The following is a 14,560-nucleotide window of genomic DNA, read 5'->3' on the forward strand; positions in this document are numbered from 1 at the left end:
CAATTAATTCTGATCAGGATGAAACAAAGATAATTTGATTACTTGAGAGAGAAGCTTAAAAAAAAATGTTCTAAAGCAGTCAAAGCACTGACTAAAACATCCACCTGAGATAAAACATCCTAGCCTCTGATCTTGATCTGCTTTAGAGAGTCCACCTGATGATTTCCTATATGGAACTGTATCTCTCACTGTCCTGCAGTAGACAATCTTCTTTTCATGTAAATAATTAAAAAGCCATTAGGGTAGATAGGTAAATACACACTGTAGCCCTGGATTAGAAGATCCAAGTCCATCAAGGCACCAGGCACTATGGGGACAAGACAAGCAGTATGACTTGCTTAACTAGAAACAGTGACCCATTTTGTGAGGGGCATTCTACTCCCCTAGCCCTCATACCCAATTACTTCATTGAAACCTTGTGAAAAAGTTTTTGTGAAGAGAAAAACTCTATCAAATCCTGATGAGGCTTAACAAGCAAGCCAGGCTTGTTCTGTTAGTTATTTCTTGCATTTCTCAAGGGAGAATGCAGTCTTTCGGAGTCAGAGCTCTGCATCCTTTTGAAGAGCAGCCAGTCCCACAAACAGGAGCTTTGAACTCTCTGGCTCTAAAATTCTGTCTCTCTGCTTCTCTCTCAGGCTGCTCCAATCCCAGCTGAGAAAGGCATGAAACACCCAGCACACTCTCTGGGATTTGTTATTGATCATCAGCTTCTCATGATCACTTATTATTACTTGCATACACATGCAAAAACTGTGTCTGTTACAGCAATGCTCTTGCAAAGCACAGATCACAAGTATCTGTCTCTCTCTGCCTTATCTTTTAACACCTTCTGTAGTTACAAGGATAACTGTGGGCCACTCTCTCCCTCTCCCAAGAGTTAGAAGCTGTTTTTATTTGCATGGCAGAAATTTCCAATGACATTAACTGTAGTACGTAATAATCATATTGGTTTATATCAGTTTCTGAACAGTAGTATCTTTAGAAGATGAGTTGTCATGTTTTATACAAATATGTTTTAGAGAAGCAATACTTTGCCTTGAGAAAGAAGTGAATCAATTAACTACTAACACACACACAAACAAGAACAAAAAATCCTGTCATCCAATTACAGTGTTGCAACATTTAGTGATGTGGTCATGACCTGTTATTTGCTCAGTGTTGTCCTGAACTGATACATCATCATAATGAATCATCCCCACAAAGGAGTGCCAAAAGGTCATTCTGCAATTATTTTGTTGTTTGCTCTAGCTCCCACCATTACTACATCTTCCCTCCATATGTGTTCCCAACTGCACTGAAGAATTGCTGCACTTTATTCTCTCCCTAGCCTCCTCTTACCTCCGTTATGGCTGTTGGCTGGAAGGCAATAGTGTATCTGTCAGCCTCATTTTTTCTACGCAATAGCCATAAGGCCAGAGCAGGCCAAATGACCTAAACCTCTCTCTGTCAAACCAGTCAGCCAGAACACAGAACTTTAAAAGGGGGTCAAGATAATGTGCTCCTGGAGATGATCTACCTTCTGTGAGTAGGCCTGACGCAGTCCTATTTGAAAATCACTGACAAAATAGAGTATCATGAAAACATGTTTTTCTGTTGTCTTGCCAGTACCAATACCCAGGTATACACATAGTAATTACAAACAAAAAAGGTGTATGTAATGCAGCATAAACAATTACAAAGCCTATTTTTAATAGCCCAAATAAAAGAGTAGCTTTGAAAGCTTCCATGGTACATGCTTTTGAATTTAATCAAACTTTTTTTTTAATTGCTTTGTTAAGTTTAATTTCAAGAGTTCCAGGTAACTGCAAAGAAGTCTTAAAATCCCATTAAATTCTTGCTGCCCTCTGAAATTATTTTACCTGAGTCAAAGCTTCCATCAGGTTCCTCACCACCTGCTCTTGGTCCTCAGTTAATATCCTGTGAAGGGTGGCTCTCCTTTCACTATCCTTCTTCAGCATGAAAAACCCAGAATCTTTCTCTTCAGGTGAAGGAGGTGCACTGTGATCCTCAAAATGTTCATCTGGGATGCTGAATGAAAGACACTCAGTGAAAAGAAATATTATAAAAACCATCCCAGAGCACACATTCCAAATCTACTGAGTAACAAAAATGCCAGATTGATTTTTTTTACCTCAGAAAAAGGGACCGGATTCCCTTCCCATCTTTTTCTCCACAGGATTTGGCTCTTGTTTTGAAAGAGAATGGATCAATTTTTAATTCTGTATCAGGTGAGACAGAACCATATTCACTGCTGCTACTTGTGTCTTCCACCAGAACAGGGACAGGTAAGGATATGCTCCGAAGATACTCTATTCATATAGGAATATTCAGAAATTAGGATTTAGCAATACCATCAGAGTTTCGAAGATTATTTTTTCAGTGGAGACAGAAAAACTCCAGTCTTCCCACACAGCAATAAAAAATACTAGAAAAAATTGACACAAAGCTCCTAATGCTTACTTATCTGGAATGGAGTTATCTTTCAGGTATGTTTTTATTCCTGAAAGATGGAAATGCCGGGTTTCTTGCAAGTTCACTTACAGAGCTTCAACACTGAAGTGAATGCACATCTCCTATCATGACTTCCAGCAGTAGCAAAATGTTTCTATACGATAAGTTGTCCAAGCACCTTCCAAGATCTTAATTGTATGTGTGTATATATAAATATGAACACCTTCATATATACACTACATATAAGTATATATACTATAACACTATAAGATAAATTTCTTCATCAATTTGCACAGGTTTAATTAGTTCATAATCTTTGACTCATAATAATAAAAACCATGCAGTTAAATCAGAACTTTTAGTTTTAAAGCCAAAGCCCACATTAGTGCTGCAGGAAACTGTTAGTATCTATTTCACATGTGCACATTTCAAAATGTCCTTTGATACCAATTCAGCATGAAGGTACCTATGTGTGTGTTCAGTTCTCTCCTGCACTCTCCCAGTTCATTTCCTGAAAGAGATGAGTATCCTGTATCCTGGTCTGACAAGGGGTGTCAAATGCATTCTGATTTTTCTGTTATAGAATTTAGTCAAATAAAAATCTGTGTTATCTTTTCCCACAAACCTTGTCTCTGTCGCTACTATAAAGCAGCCATTGTTTTCTATCAAATGTCCCCATAAACAACAGTGCAGCATTCAAAATCTGTAACACCCACCTGCCTGGACAACTAAGCCATAGTCTGGCAGGGCTAAAAACAGCAGTTAAGATATGCACAATGAATTAGATTTTCCTAACAGAGAGACATCACTTATTTTCACCACTTATTTTCATAATTGTGACCACTTCTCAACTTTTTTGTGATGACAAATTATACCAAAAAAAATGATAACTGCAGTATCCATACAGGTATGTTTTTGATAGAGAAGTAAAACTCACCATTTGTGTTAGCTGAAAGGACTGTGTGAGAAAATCAAAGAAAAAAAGGAAGTTAAATATGCTGAAATTAAATAAGCATAATGAAATTAAAATAAGCATAGTCTTAAGGGTAATTTTCCATTTTTATGGACTATCTCAATTCTCCTGTCTCCAAAAGTGTAATTGATTGCAATTTAATTTTATTCCAAGGGGGTGGAGACCACATTAAAAGTGATCCTATAATATAATCTCTGTTATTTGATATTTTTATTTTTTTAAGTATCATGCTAAAAATATACAGAAGATATTTTCCTAAGGATAGATCCACACAAAATAGAATATGTTATTCCTGCTCTGAAAACTCCTTTGCTACTTTCTGTAATTTAGAACACTACAGGAAATTAACGTTTCCTGAAAACGAAACTTCTTGAAACAAAAAAAAAAAAATGCAGAATAAGCACATTTGCTATGGGAAAAATAATCTTTTTCTCATGTAGAAAACTCTACTGAGGTTTAATAGCATGTTCTAACCTTCCACAAAATATACTCCATACGAAATATTCTTTCAATGAAAATATACGCAAATTAAAAAACAGACAAAACCAAAACAAACTAAACCCCAACAACCATAAAAGCTGCACAAAATCACAAACAGATTTTTAGAAACCTTACTAGAAATAGTTCTATAAATTGACTTCTGTGCCAACATGAAAACAGAATTCTGCTACAGCAGTGTTTCTGCAGCAAGCTGCTGGTACAGAAGGGTACAACTGAGCGTCCACCTGGGGTGCAGATCTGCTGTGTTCACCTTACAGACTAAACCAGCAGTTTCAGGAAACACTACCATGGGCAAGAGAAAACTTCCAGATTGAATTTAGCAATGCTTACCTGAGAGCTTTGAAGGAGACTTTCTTTTCTTGCTTGAAACCTTCAAGAATTCATCTATAAGTAGCTCATGAGCAAAAGCTCGTTTATCAGGATCTGGTTCAAAGCAACGCAATATGAAAGCCTTGGCTTCTGCAGACATGGATTCAGGAATTTCTGGGTGTATTTTAAACATTCCCACCTGAGATAAATAAAGGAAGAAAAAATGGCCTAAACTGGTCTTCCCTCAAACACTAAACAACATTAAAAAACGTTTAGATAGTAGAAGTGGTATATAATTCCCAGCTTTTATTTTAACTTTATACAACTATTTTATTAATTCAGATGAAAAAGAACCCTATTACAAACTGCATAAACAAGTACATTTAAAAAAAACCCCACAACTGCAAGTAGAGCTCTTCACTCATCAGAAAACTGCTTCTTTTATCAGTTTGGTGTTGTTTTTTTCTTAAATGCCCAGGCTGCTGAATAGCTGCTATTGCTTTATTAATCTATTCAAAAGTACACAGCACTCCCTCTCAATTGGATCAGATTATTGTTCTTAACATCCTCAGAATCCAAGCACTTCCTTTATCTTCTCTTCTTGCAACCTCTAATTCCAGCTTCTCCAAAGCAGTCATCAGATTTCCTGTGTGTACAAATACAACTCCGAGCTGTACAAGGAAGAAGTCTGACCTTAAACATGGCTGCTTGTGGTTCTCCCAGTTCATAAAATGGAGGTTTCCCTGTAGCCATCTCAATGATTGTGCATCCCAAAGACCAGATGTCTGCAGCCTTCCCATAGCCACGTGGTCCTTTGTCTATGATCTCTGGTGCCATATACTGAAGGGTACCTGTTAAACATACTCTTGTTTACTCAGATGTATTAATGCTGCAAACAGATAGCTAAAGGATAAGAGGAACAAAATCGCTGATGAGTAAGCAATATCAGGAGAGTTTAAAAAAGCCCTTTTTAATATTCAAAATTCAAAAATTTCCATATGCATTCTATATAAAACTAAAAATACTACTCAAGGTATTACATGTGCTAAAACCATTTGGTATCATCTACTGATCTAGAAATTGCTTTTCAAAGTCAATGACAATTATTAAATGTTTCAATGAGCTTTGGATCAGACATGGCTTTCATTTACTTTTTTATATCTTAACATTAAAATATGGGAAAGTACTCTGAATTATACCAGAGAGGAAGAGAAACCTGAACTCTCAACCTGAAAAAGTAGGTGATATGAACTTTTTTTTTTTCTGAGGTAGGGGAATCAACCTGACACATCATTCTGCATTCTGTTCCTTTTACAGAAGCAATGGAAGAGCAGAGGATGGCATTGAAATAAGAGTCACTTCTCATTTTACACAGTTCTTTAATACAGTGCCACTGCATGATTTAACACCAAATCAAATTATCAAGCAGAAAGAGGAGCAAGTTAAAGACAGCTGCTGTAGATAAGTGATTCTGGAGATGAAAACAGGATGTCCAAGCCAATCATGAAAGAAAAAAAATCAGCAAGATGAAAAAGCCATGCAGTAAGAGAAGACAGTATCAAATAAAGCACAGGAGAGACACATCTCTTCTGTTGTAGCGGACTTTGATGTCACAAGTGGAACATCCAAAATGGCATTCTCTTTGAACAGAGCATACAAGTACAGCGTATACCTTAAGATTATATATCCAAAAGTTATTCTTCCAGTAACCTTTTATACTGATTTAAAGTCAATGAAAGTTCAGTGTCTGTGGATTCTGACCCTACATACACAGTTCGAGTGAGGATAAGAAAGTCTCCTCTGGGAACGTACCAGTGAAAGTTTCGGTACAAGGATTGATTCCTGCAAGCCTCTTTGAAGTTCCAAAGTCCGAAATCTTTAACACTCCACTGTATGTGTTGATAAGCACGTTATCACCCTGAGGAACAGAACATGCAGAACAATTATTTTTCTCTGCAGACCCTTCATCTAAGACTTTTTGCATAACCTGTTTCTACAATGCACTCTTTAATAAGTGAGTGACTTCTTAAGAGAGGAGATGAAAGAGAAATCAATAGTGTTCCTGGCCTTATGCAATCCCATTAACAGAAACTTCATCTCAAAGTGAATTTCCCCTCTTACTACAGGTATTCAGTTAAAGAATACTAAAAGAGGAAAAAAGGCTTTTTTAAAAAACAACAACCCAAACACTTTTCTCCTTCAATCTCCTTGGGAAAGAACTTGTTAATTATCCCATCCACAATCTTCTTCACTTTTATCAGATTTTATAAAAGTTCAGTCATGTCTTTGAAAATAGAAAAAGAAGTATCTACTTTATAACATTTTAGGTTGCTATATGTCAGTTTTCCTGGAATATAAAAGCCCCAAACATATTTCATTGGTGCAAACTGAAAACAACACTGGTTCACCTACCTAACCCACGGTTCAGAATAGCAAAGAACTTTCAGAAAAAAAGTTTTTCAATTACAGGACAAATAAATGGTTACACAGTTACATAACACTATCAGGCTTAATTCCCTGCAAACTCTTACCTTTATGTCACGATGCACTATTTGATTATCATGGAGATATTTTAATCCTTCAAGAATCTGCTTGGTGTAAAAGCCAATTGTCTGCTCATTATTTTTTAATGGTCCCCATTTTGATCGTAGAAGAGCAGAAAGACTGCCTGTAATTTTGGAGAGCAAAAAGTGAGAATAAAAATCCAATTAAATTCTGCTTTCTCCCCCAAATGAGAAAAGTAACAACAAACATCAATCCCAGTCCAAATGTAGGCATCTCTTCTACAACCAAAGTCCTCTCCATTCAAATGATTACTTGCATCACCACTGGTCTGAGCAATTAAATAGAGAGTCTTAGTATCTCTGCTGGCCTCAGCTGCAGCAGAGAAGCATATGCTTCCCCAAGCACACCAATCAGAACCCATTTCATCATTATGCTCACCTCCCTCCTATGCCTGAAGAGAAATTTTTCCAGGAATGTTGCAAAAGAGTGAAAAAGGGCGGATGTGCATATGCACCTCTTATGTACATACACCAATCCCACAGTTTCTCAAAAAGCTAAGCTCAAGAAGTGGGATTTTGGTGGCACCTGGCTGCTGTGAGTTTTTTATTAACAAACAGAAGTACCAATCACTGATCCCCGTTCTTGTGTTCTGTACCACTGGAGACTGGCTGCAGTTCTGGTAGGGCGAGCACAGATCATCTCTGTCTTGTGTTGGGTTTGCATGGGAAAGTGTTTGGTAGCAGGAAAGCTATCGGGGGGGGGGTGGAATTCTGTGAGAAGCAGCTGAAAGCTTCCCCTGTGTCTGATAGAGCTAATTCCAGATGCTTCCAAGATGGACCTGCTGCTGGCTGAACCCATCTGCAACAGCGGTAATGCCTCTGGGATAACAGATGGGAAAGAAATATGTGCAATAACAACTGCAGCCAGAGAGATAAGTGGGAACATGTATGAGCAACAGCCCTGCAGACACCAAGGTCAGTGAAGAAGGAGGTCCTTATCATGATCCATGAGCCTTGTTTTCCATTTTCTTGCTCCAGCTGAGGAGCAGAGTGACAGAGTAGCTTTGGTGAGCACTTGGGATCCAGCCAGGGTCAGTCCACCACCAATCTGCAGGTAAAAGGATCTCGCTTGCTACAGCAATGATCTGAGCTTTATCTGTAGCACAGTCTACCTAACTACTGCAGGAAACACCTCAAGAAGTTTGAAGACACAGTTTTCCTCATTGATTTTAGGAAGAGACATTAAAGAACATCACACCTGTATGAAATACATCTTGTGGCAATATTACAGGTTTTTATACTTTTAAAATGCTAAAAAACCAAACAAATCTGTCAACCACCAAACCAGTCTCCCCCAAAACTTACCACCAGGCACCTGTTCCATGAATATTTTGATGAAGCCATTCTCACTAAGAGAACCTAAATACTGGACAATGTTCTTATGTTTCAGATGCTTATGCAAAGCTATTTCTTCATGCAGAGGTTGGGAGTACCTGGAAAGCAAAGAAGCAGTTTATTCTTCATCTTGGTGAAGAATGTCTTGAATGAGTTTACATTGAAAATGACTATTCATTAAATGAGTTTAACAACAATGGTTGTGACCACCACATACTAAAATATGATGTAATCATATGTAAATAACATATATAAAATATATATAATTTTGTGTATCCATACACACAAAATATTATAAACACATAGAGAGTGAGGAAAACAAAATTTGTGGAAAACAAACTCCCCTCCAGTTCAACTCCAAGAGAATAAATGGCTGTGAAAGTGGATGGATTCATATTAGTGCCAAAGTGAACTAGTAAAGTATAAAGCTAGTGTATAAATAAAAACACCTCAATCATGAAAATGAATAACCATTTAAATTTTAATTAAAGTAAAATTCTTTGCTGAAAGTAAGATGGGATATCAAAGTAAGAAAACAGAAATCATTTAATGGAGAGATATTTAGAAGAATAGATCAAAACAATTTAATCAAATTCAATTTAGTCCCAGGCAAAATATTTTTCAGAGATAAGCTTTTCAACAGCCTTTTTACCAAAAGAGTTTCTGGAGTCAGGATCTTTCTCCAGTGTGGAACACCACCGGAGCTCAGCAGCTGATGTGCTGATCTGATGTATTAGGTCCACCCTGACACTCTTCCTATCTTAGGCCTGCCCTAATGTTTCCTCTTGGAGGTGGGTCAGCTGCCAGATTCTGTGTATTTTCTGTGTATTTTTGGCAAAATGTAGACAATATGCTGACAGTCTGGTGGCTATTTTCTCTAAAGCGCTAACATCTGTGGCCACACTCTCAGGGCAGCTGAAATAGATGAGGGACACAGACCTCCTTCTGTCAGTCCAGATGTGAGAAGCAGCTGCAGCATTTGCAGTTGAAGCCTACAGAAAAGGTACCTGTGACTTCTACTCCCTTTTGGGGCAGGTAGCTATCAGCACTTCCTAACAGCATCAAACTACTAGTGGAGGCTGAACTCTTAAATAAGTAGAGGGGGGAAAAAAAAGTGGTTATCTGAAAGTCCTACTGTGGAAAACCTGTTGCATAAAATACTCTCATTAATATTTATAGGGATATTAATATTAATAGTAACATTATTGTTTGCTATTGTTATTACGAATTCGTTCTTCCACAACTTGGAAACATGCAGTTACAAAGTTATACATCTAGTTACCATGATATATCACAGACAGGTAATTTATTGGCAGCTTTGTAGAAGAGGCGCTCCTTGATCAGCAAATTGATTGACCATGTTAATGATGAAATTATGTAATACACAGAATTTGGATTCAGCCACAGTTACTGTACCTGCTGTCTCTCTCCGGGATTTCTTTAATAGCAATTCTGACTTGATTGCTCAGATCTCGTCCTGCATACACAATGCCATACGTTCCTTTTCCCAGAATGACTCGCTCACCATTCTCATCATACTCATAATCATACTGCAAAGCAAACAACAACATGAAATGGAACAAGCATAACATTTATTTCATCTGACCCTGTGATCATAACTAAGGCATCTAAGATGCTAGTAGCTTTCTGCAGAACACAGAGGGGAAAAAAAGAAAAACATTTTAAGACGACAATACCCTTCTGGTACTGGAATACCGTGGGAAACCGTGCAGACATGCCTGTGTTTCCCCACTGGTTCTAAGGCAGCCTTGTCAGGGAATTGCATAAAGCTGAGCTAAGCTGGGCTGTACCTGTCAGCGCAGCTCGGCGAGCAGCATCCGCAGCTCTGGGGAAGGCGCTGCACAGCCAGATCCAGAGCCGACGGCAGAGGGCACTCTGCGCCAGACGGAGAACCGGCTGCTGCTCAGGCACAGGGAGCAGGGCAGGACACACTTCAGTCGTCCCAGGGGCTTTCCTGACCTCCCCACAGCTTCCAAAACCAGCACAACCTCAATTCTGACACGGCCAGGTCTGCCAGCAGACTGTGCCAATGGAGGTTAGTCAGGACTGCAGTGCATTAAGCGTGGTTTTGGCTGAGTTTGAATTTCAGAGAGTTTAAGGCTGGTCCAAAAACATTTGCTAGGGAAATTACCTGATCTGTCCTCTTGTGAAATTACATACAGGCATGTAATTTCACAAGCTCACTCCTGTGCTAATCCGAGTAGTTTGTATCTAGTTAAAGTATTTTTTATTTTCCTCCAAATAAAGACAGCTGTTTTTTTAATTGAAAGAGAGAACCCACTACTTCTTTCAGTAGTGTGTTTCAACAATGAATTATTCTCATGGTGAAGTCATGACTCTTAATTCAAGTTTTTTTGGTGTGATTATTTAGTTGCATTTTTATTCAACAGAATAAAGAGACCGTTAGCACGTTGCTATTTTTTCTGTAAAAATACTGACTCACTGTAATCAAGTCACCCACTGCTTTTCTTTTTGCTAAAATAAACAAGCAGGCACCCTAAGGGTCTCAATAGAGGCTCTTTTTCTATGCTGCAAGTCACTCCAGTCGTTTCCCTTTGTCCAGTCTCTGATTTCAGATGTGTTATAAAACACCAACATCAAAACTGGGACAGAGGGCTGTCTGTATTCGTTACGCAGCACTGACTCTCTCAGGTAGTTATGGATGTCTCTAGAGCTTCGGGACACCAGATTTTCATGTGATAAGACGGGGACTTAGGTATCTTATCCTGTTCCCTGCCACCTCAAAGAAAGCCTAAACACCTGAAGTGCTGCATTGCACCCAGTGGCCTGCTTTTCCCTTTCCAACAATATATGTGTTCAGGTAAAACTCCAGGTGAGAACTCAGTGTGTCTCAGTGCACTCAGCCAAGCTATGACCTCGCTGTAGGGGCACCCCCAGCTTCAGTGGGGGCTCGTAGGCTAAGGGTATGAAGAGACTCCCAGCAGCACCACCATCATCCCCTGATTGGATTGTGCTGTTCATTGCCATGCTGCCTGCAGTCACTGGCCAGGACAAGCCTTCCCTACTGCAGTTATAACCTTCCTTGTGCAGATCATCTGCCACTAATGTAAGTGCACAGAGTTCCAGTGATGCATGAAACAGACAACAAATAGTCTTTAAAACTTAAACAGATCCTAATGCTGCCTGGCTCTGAATATACTCTGAAGTAACTATTTCAAGAGCCCTTCTGCAGTAAGCATGAATGCAGAACTCCAAAGCTGTGTACCTTCTAAAGTGAGTTCACTAACTGAAATACAAGAGGTTTAGCTATGATTTTATTAAAAACTACATGAGGACCTTTACAAAGAATAATTAGGAGATAAACATTGGAGGATAAAATTCTGTAAACAATGACTTTATTAATTTCTCCCAGAAAAGGGACGAATAATTTACTTCAGTGAAGTGCTAGACTAGAAGCCCAAAATTGTGTATGTTGGGGAAAAAAAATGCAAATACCTCTAGAGAGTCTCCATCACATTCTCCTTCCTCTGTAGTCTTTCCTATTTCTTCAGTGATACTGTTCACCATGTCAAAAAATCTGTACAAAAAAAAAAAAAAAAAGAAGAGAAGAAACATAAACACACACTTGAGACAGTAACCTGAGACAGTTTAGGAGCAAAGACAAGGCTTCTCTCTAAAATAATGACTGAATCCAAGACAGGACTTAAGTACAGTAAGTATTCTTTTATATAATTACATATTATGTAAAAATAATGTGTATATATATGCCTAATTTATGCAGTAAGTATAAATTCAGTGTATGTTTGTCAGAAGAAAAATTTTGTTTACATGGAGATTTAGCAGTAAAAAACTGAAGTTTTTCTGCTTCTTTCATATGTACAAGGATTCCATGATAGCTGAAATTATTAATGGAATTCATATTTCCAAACCTACAGTTTGGTTGAAATCCTCATCATATACCACCATTTCCTTATGTCCATTGAAAGCACTGAAGCATCATGAGAAGTGCTGGGAAGACTTGCTAACATTTGGAAGAGTTTTTGTAGTGTAGGAATGCTAACTTCAAGTTTTTGCTTGAATGAAAAGGATGTCTATTTTCATTAGAAAAATACTATTATATATGACTTCTACTCTTTTGAAGGAATGCAAGTACAAAACTAATGCTAAAGTATTGCTTAGTCATATCTTAATAAGATTTCAGATGTAAAGGGGAATTAACATGGTAAAAGAACCTATATGAACTAGAATGGATGAAAGAACAAGCTAGAGACTGAGCTGTGAAGTGGCCCCAGTCAATAATAGAGAGTACTGTGGTGATTTAAGGTGAATTTGAAGTCTTTTTTAACACAAAAAGATGTGAAATTTCCTCTGGGAATGCCTCCAGAATCAATTCAACACCACAGCCTCAAGCTTATGGGGTAGAAACACAGGTTAGAGAAACTGGGATACCCCTAATTTTATGCAACAAGCCCTTGCCAAATTTTCTGCAGGGACACAGGTACAATCTTTCTCATGTAAGCATATACTAATGTAAAGGAAATCAAGTGTGCTTCTTCATAATTGTAAATAAAAATGTATTTACAGTTACAGAATAATCTTGACCAGACCTTGCTGTTACTCCAAATGTTCCCACTTCACAATGTCCTTCTAAAGTTTAGGATGCTGTGTTGGATTGGGGGGCTTACACTTTTAGTAAGTCTTAATATGATCACCATTACAAAATGAATCCCAGAAAGGTGTGTGTAAAAAAAATAATTAGATTTGTAATCATATTTGTTTCTAATGTTTGCCTGAGCTTGCTCTTTGACCCTTCATACATCCAATCTCCAGGGTGCTGTGTATTAAGCTTTTGTACAAAAGACGGTGATCACTGAGGACACTCAGATCAACTTTCACCATAGTTCTGAAACAGTCAGTCCCTGTTGTGCATGCAGACACCATCTACCCCGTCACAGGCCATGTTTTTTTCTGAAATAATAACAGTAACCCACCTTCTACAGTGAAGTTCTGTGCAGAAATAGATTTGAAAGTCATCCGAGTTGTGCAGCACGTATAGGAAACAGCATCGTTCTTCAAACTTCGAAATGCTGAAAGAATGGCCAAGAAAGTTATTGGAAATATTAGGTTTCTACCAGCTTTGGTAGAAGTATATTTTTTTTCTTGGAAAGATTAGATTTCTACCAGCTTTGTCAAACCACACAGATCAACCCATTTAACATGGGAAAGCACCAGATGAAATTTGATAACCCATATCTTTTCCTTTTTGTAAAATCATTTTTTTGTATCCTCCAAAGCTGACATTCTGATGTTTGCTATCATTCAGCTTGCCTTCCTTGTCCATTGCCTATAAAAAGAGCAGGAGCAAATAAATTCACAGGAATATTTCCACTGAGACCTGTGACATTTTGTCTTCAGTGCATTTAGGAAAGGCCCCTAATTTTCACTCCTGCAGCCAGGATGAAACATCCTTTTTGGATCATATTAAAAAGCTGGACTTTGAACTCAAATAATGAGTTCCTCCTGCTTTAGACATCACCCGCCGTGCAATCTTGAACACAAAAATTTCTGCTTAATTCCTTGTTAATTGATACATTTATAGTATGTTAGAAAAATATTTTTAAATTAAGTCAGCATCTAAATATGAGGTGAATTACTTTACTACCCTTGCCCACTCACATCTTCCTTTAGTTTTGGTTTTATCTGCTATAACTGTAGAACAAAGATAAAGAGGAGGCATGTGTGCTATTTTCTTATGGATGTGTAGATGTCTCAATGAAAAAACAGAAGAGGTGCAAACTCTTATCCAGTTGTCAGTTTTCCACCCCAAGAAGGCAGCAGTTTGTGCAAAGATATTAATTCACCAGGCCTGCTTTATATGCATGTCATTAATCTGCTCCTTATATTGTTATGTGAAATAGTTCTTCCTGTAACTTTGTCAGATATTGAGTGACAGCTGTCAAGCTGATGGAATATAATTTATTCTAACTATATTGGAAAAGGGTGGGGGGAAATGGCTAGGGGTGTTACAAGGGAAAATAATGCAGTATTTGAGAAACCAAGACAAATTAAGTCTCCTTATTAAGCTTACTAATATATTGGACAAAATCCACAGTCCTAGTGAAATCAATCTATTTTAGCTGGATCAAGACAGCCATCATGTTACTACTTAATTTGTAGCACAATAAAGTAGAATTATGTATTATGTTGTGCCAGAGGATTGACAATATGATCAACCTAACACTTTTAGTATCAGGAAATACTTGAAATTTTCAACCTTTAATATGTGTCTAAGATTGTCTGATCCTTGCTTTCCTTTATAATTTCTCTATTGTAAAACCCTGTCACTATTGATAAACAAATGACTCTTTATACAAATTGGGTGGTCTGTCTTTCATAAAGCTACTTATGAGAAGAGTGAGCTTCATTATGAGAATATTTGTCTCTG

General features: G+C 37.8%; 1 protein-coding gene across 2 annotated transcripts in view; it reads right to left on the reverse strand.

The window, feature by feature from the left end:
• Positions 1-14,560, reverse strand: part of MAP3K5 (mitogen-activated protein kinase kinase kinase 5) — a 98,420-nt gene that overhangs the window by 13,625 nt on the left and 70,235 nt on the right. Inside the window, exons 13-24 of one of the 2 annotated variants that reach the window (XM_085055638.1) lie at positions 13,107-13,202; positions 11,611-11,692; positions 9,550-9,683; positions 8,104-8,231; positions 6,766-6,902; positions 6,047-6,152; positions 4,928-5,085; positions 4,256-4,433; positions 3,389-3,409; positions 2,918-2,962; positions 2,132-2,309; positions 1,860-2,028 (exon numbers count right to left, since the gene is read on the reverse strand). In XM_085055638.1, coding sequence (XP_084911764.1) covers positions 1,860-2,028; positions 2,132-2,309; positions 2,918-2,962; positions 3,389-3,409; positions 4,256-4,433; positions 4,928-5,085; positions 6,047-6,152; positions 6,766-6,902; positions 8,104-8,231; positions 9,550-9,683; positions 11,611-11,692; positions 13,107-13,202 — 1,432 coding nt within the window. The remainder of the gene's footprint in view (positions 1-1,859; positions 2,029-2,131; positions 2,310-2,917; positions 2,963-3,388; positions 3,410-4,255; positions 4,434-4,927; positions 5,086-6,046; positions 6,153-6,765; positions 6,903-8,103; positions 8,232-9,549; positions 9,684-11,610; positions 11,693-13,106; positions 13,203-14,560) is intronic. The other variant, XM_085055639.1, reaches the window with a different exon arrangement.

Source organism: Lichenostomus cassidix, chromosome 3, assembly GCF_008360975.1.
Source record: "Lichenostomus cassidix isolate B80296 chromosome 3, HeHo_3.0, whole genome shotgun sequence".
In the NCBI taxonomy this organism is placed as follows: Eukaryota; Metazoa; Chordata; class Aves; order Passeriformes; family Meliphagidae; genus Lichenostomus; species Lichenostomus cassidix.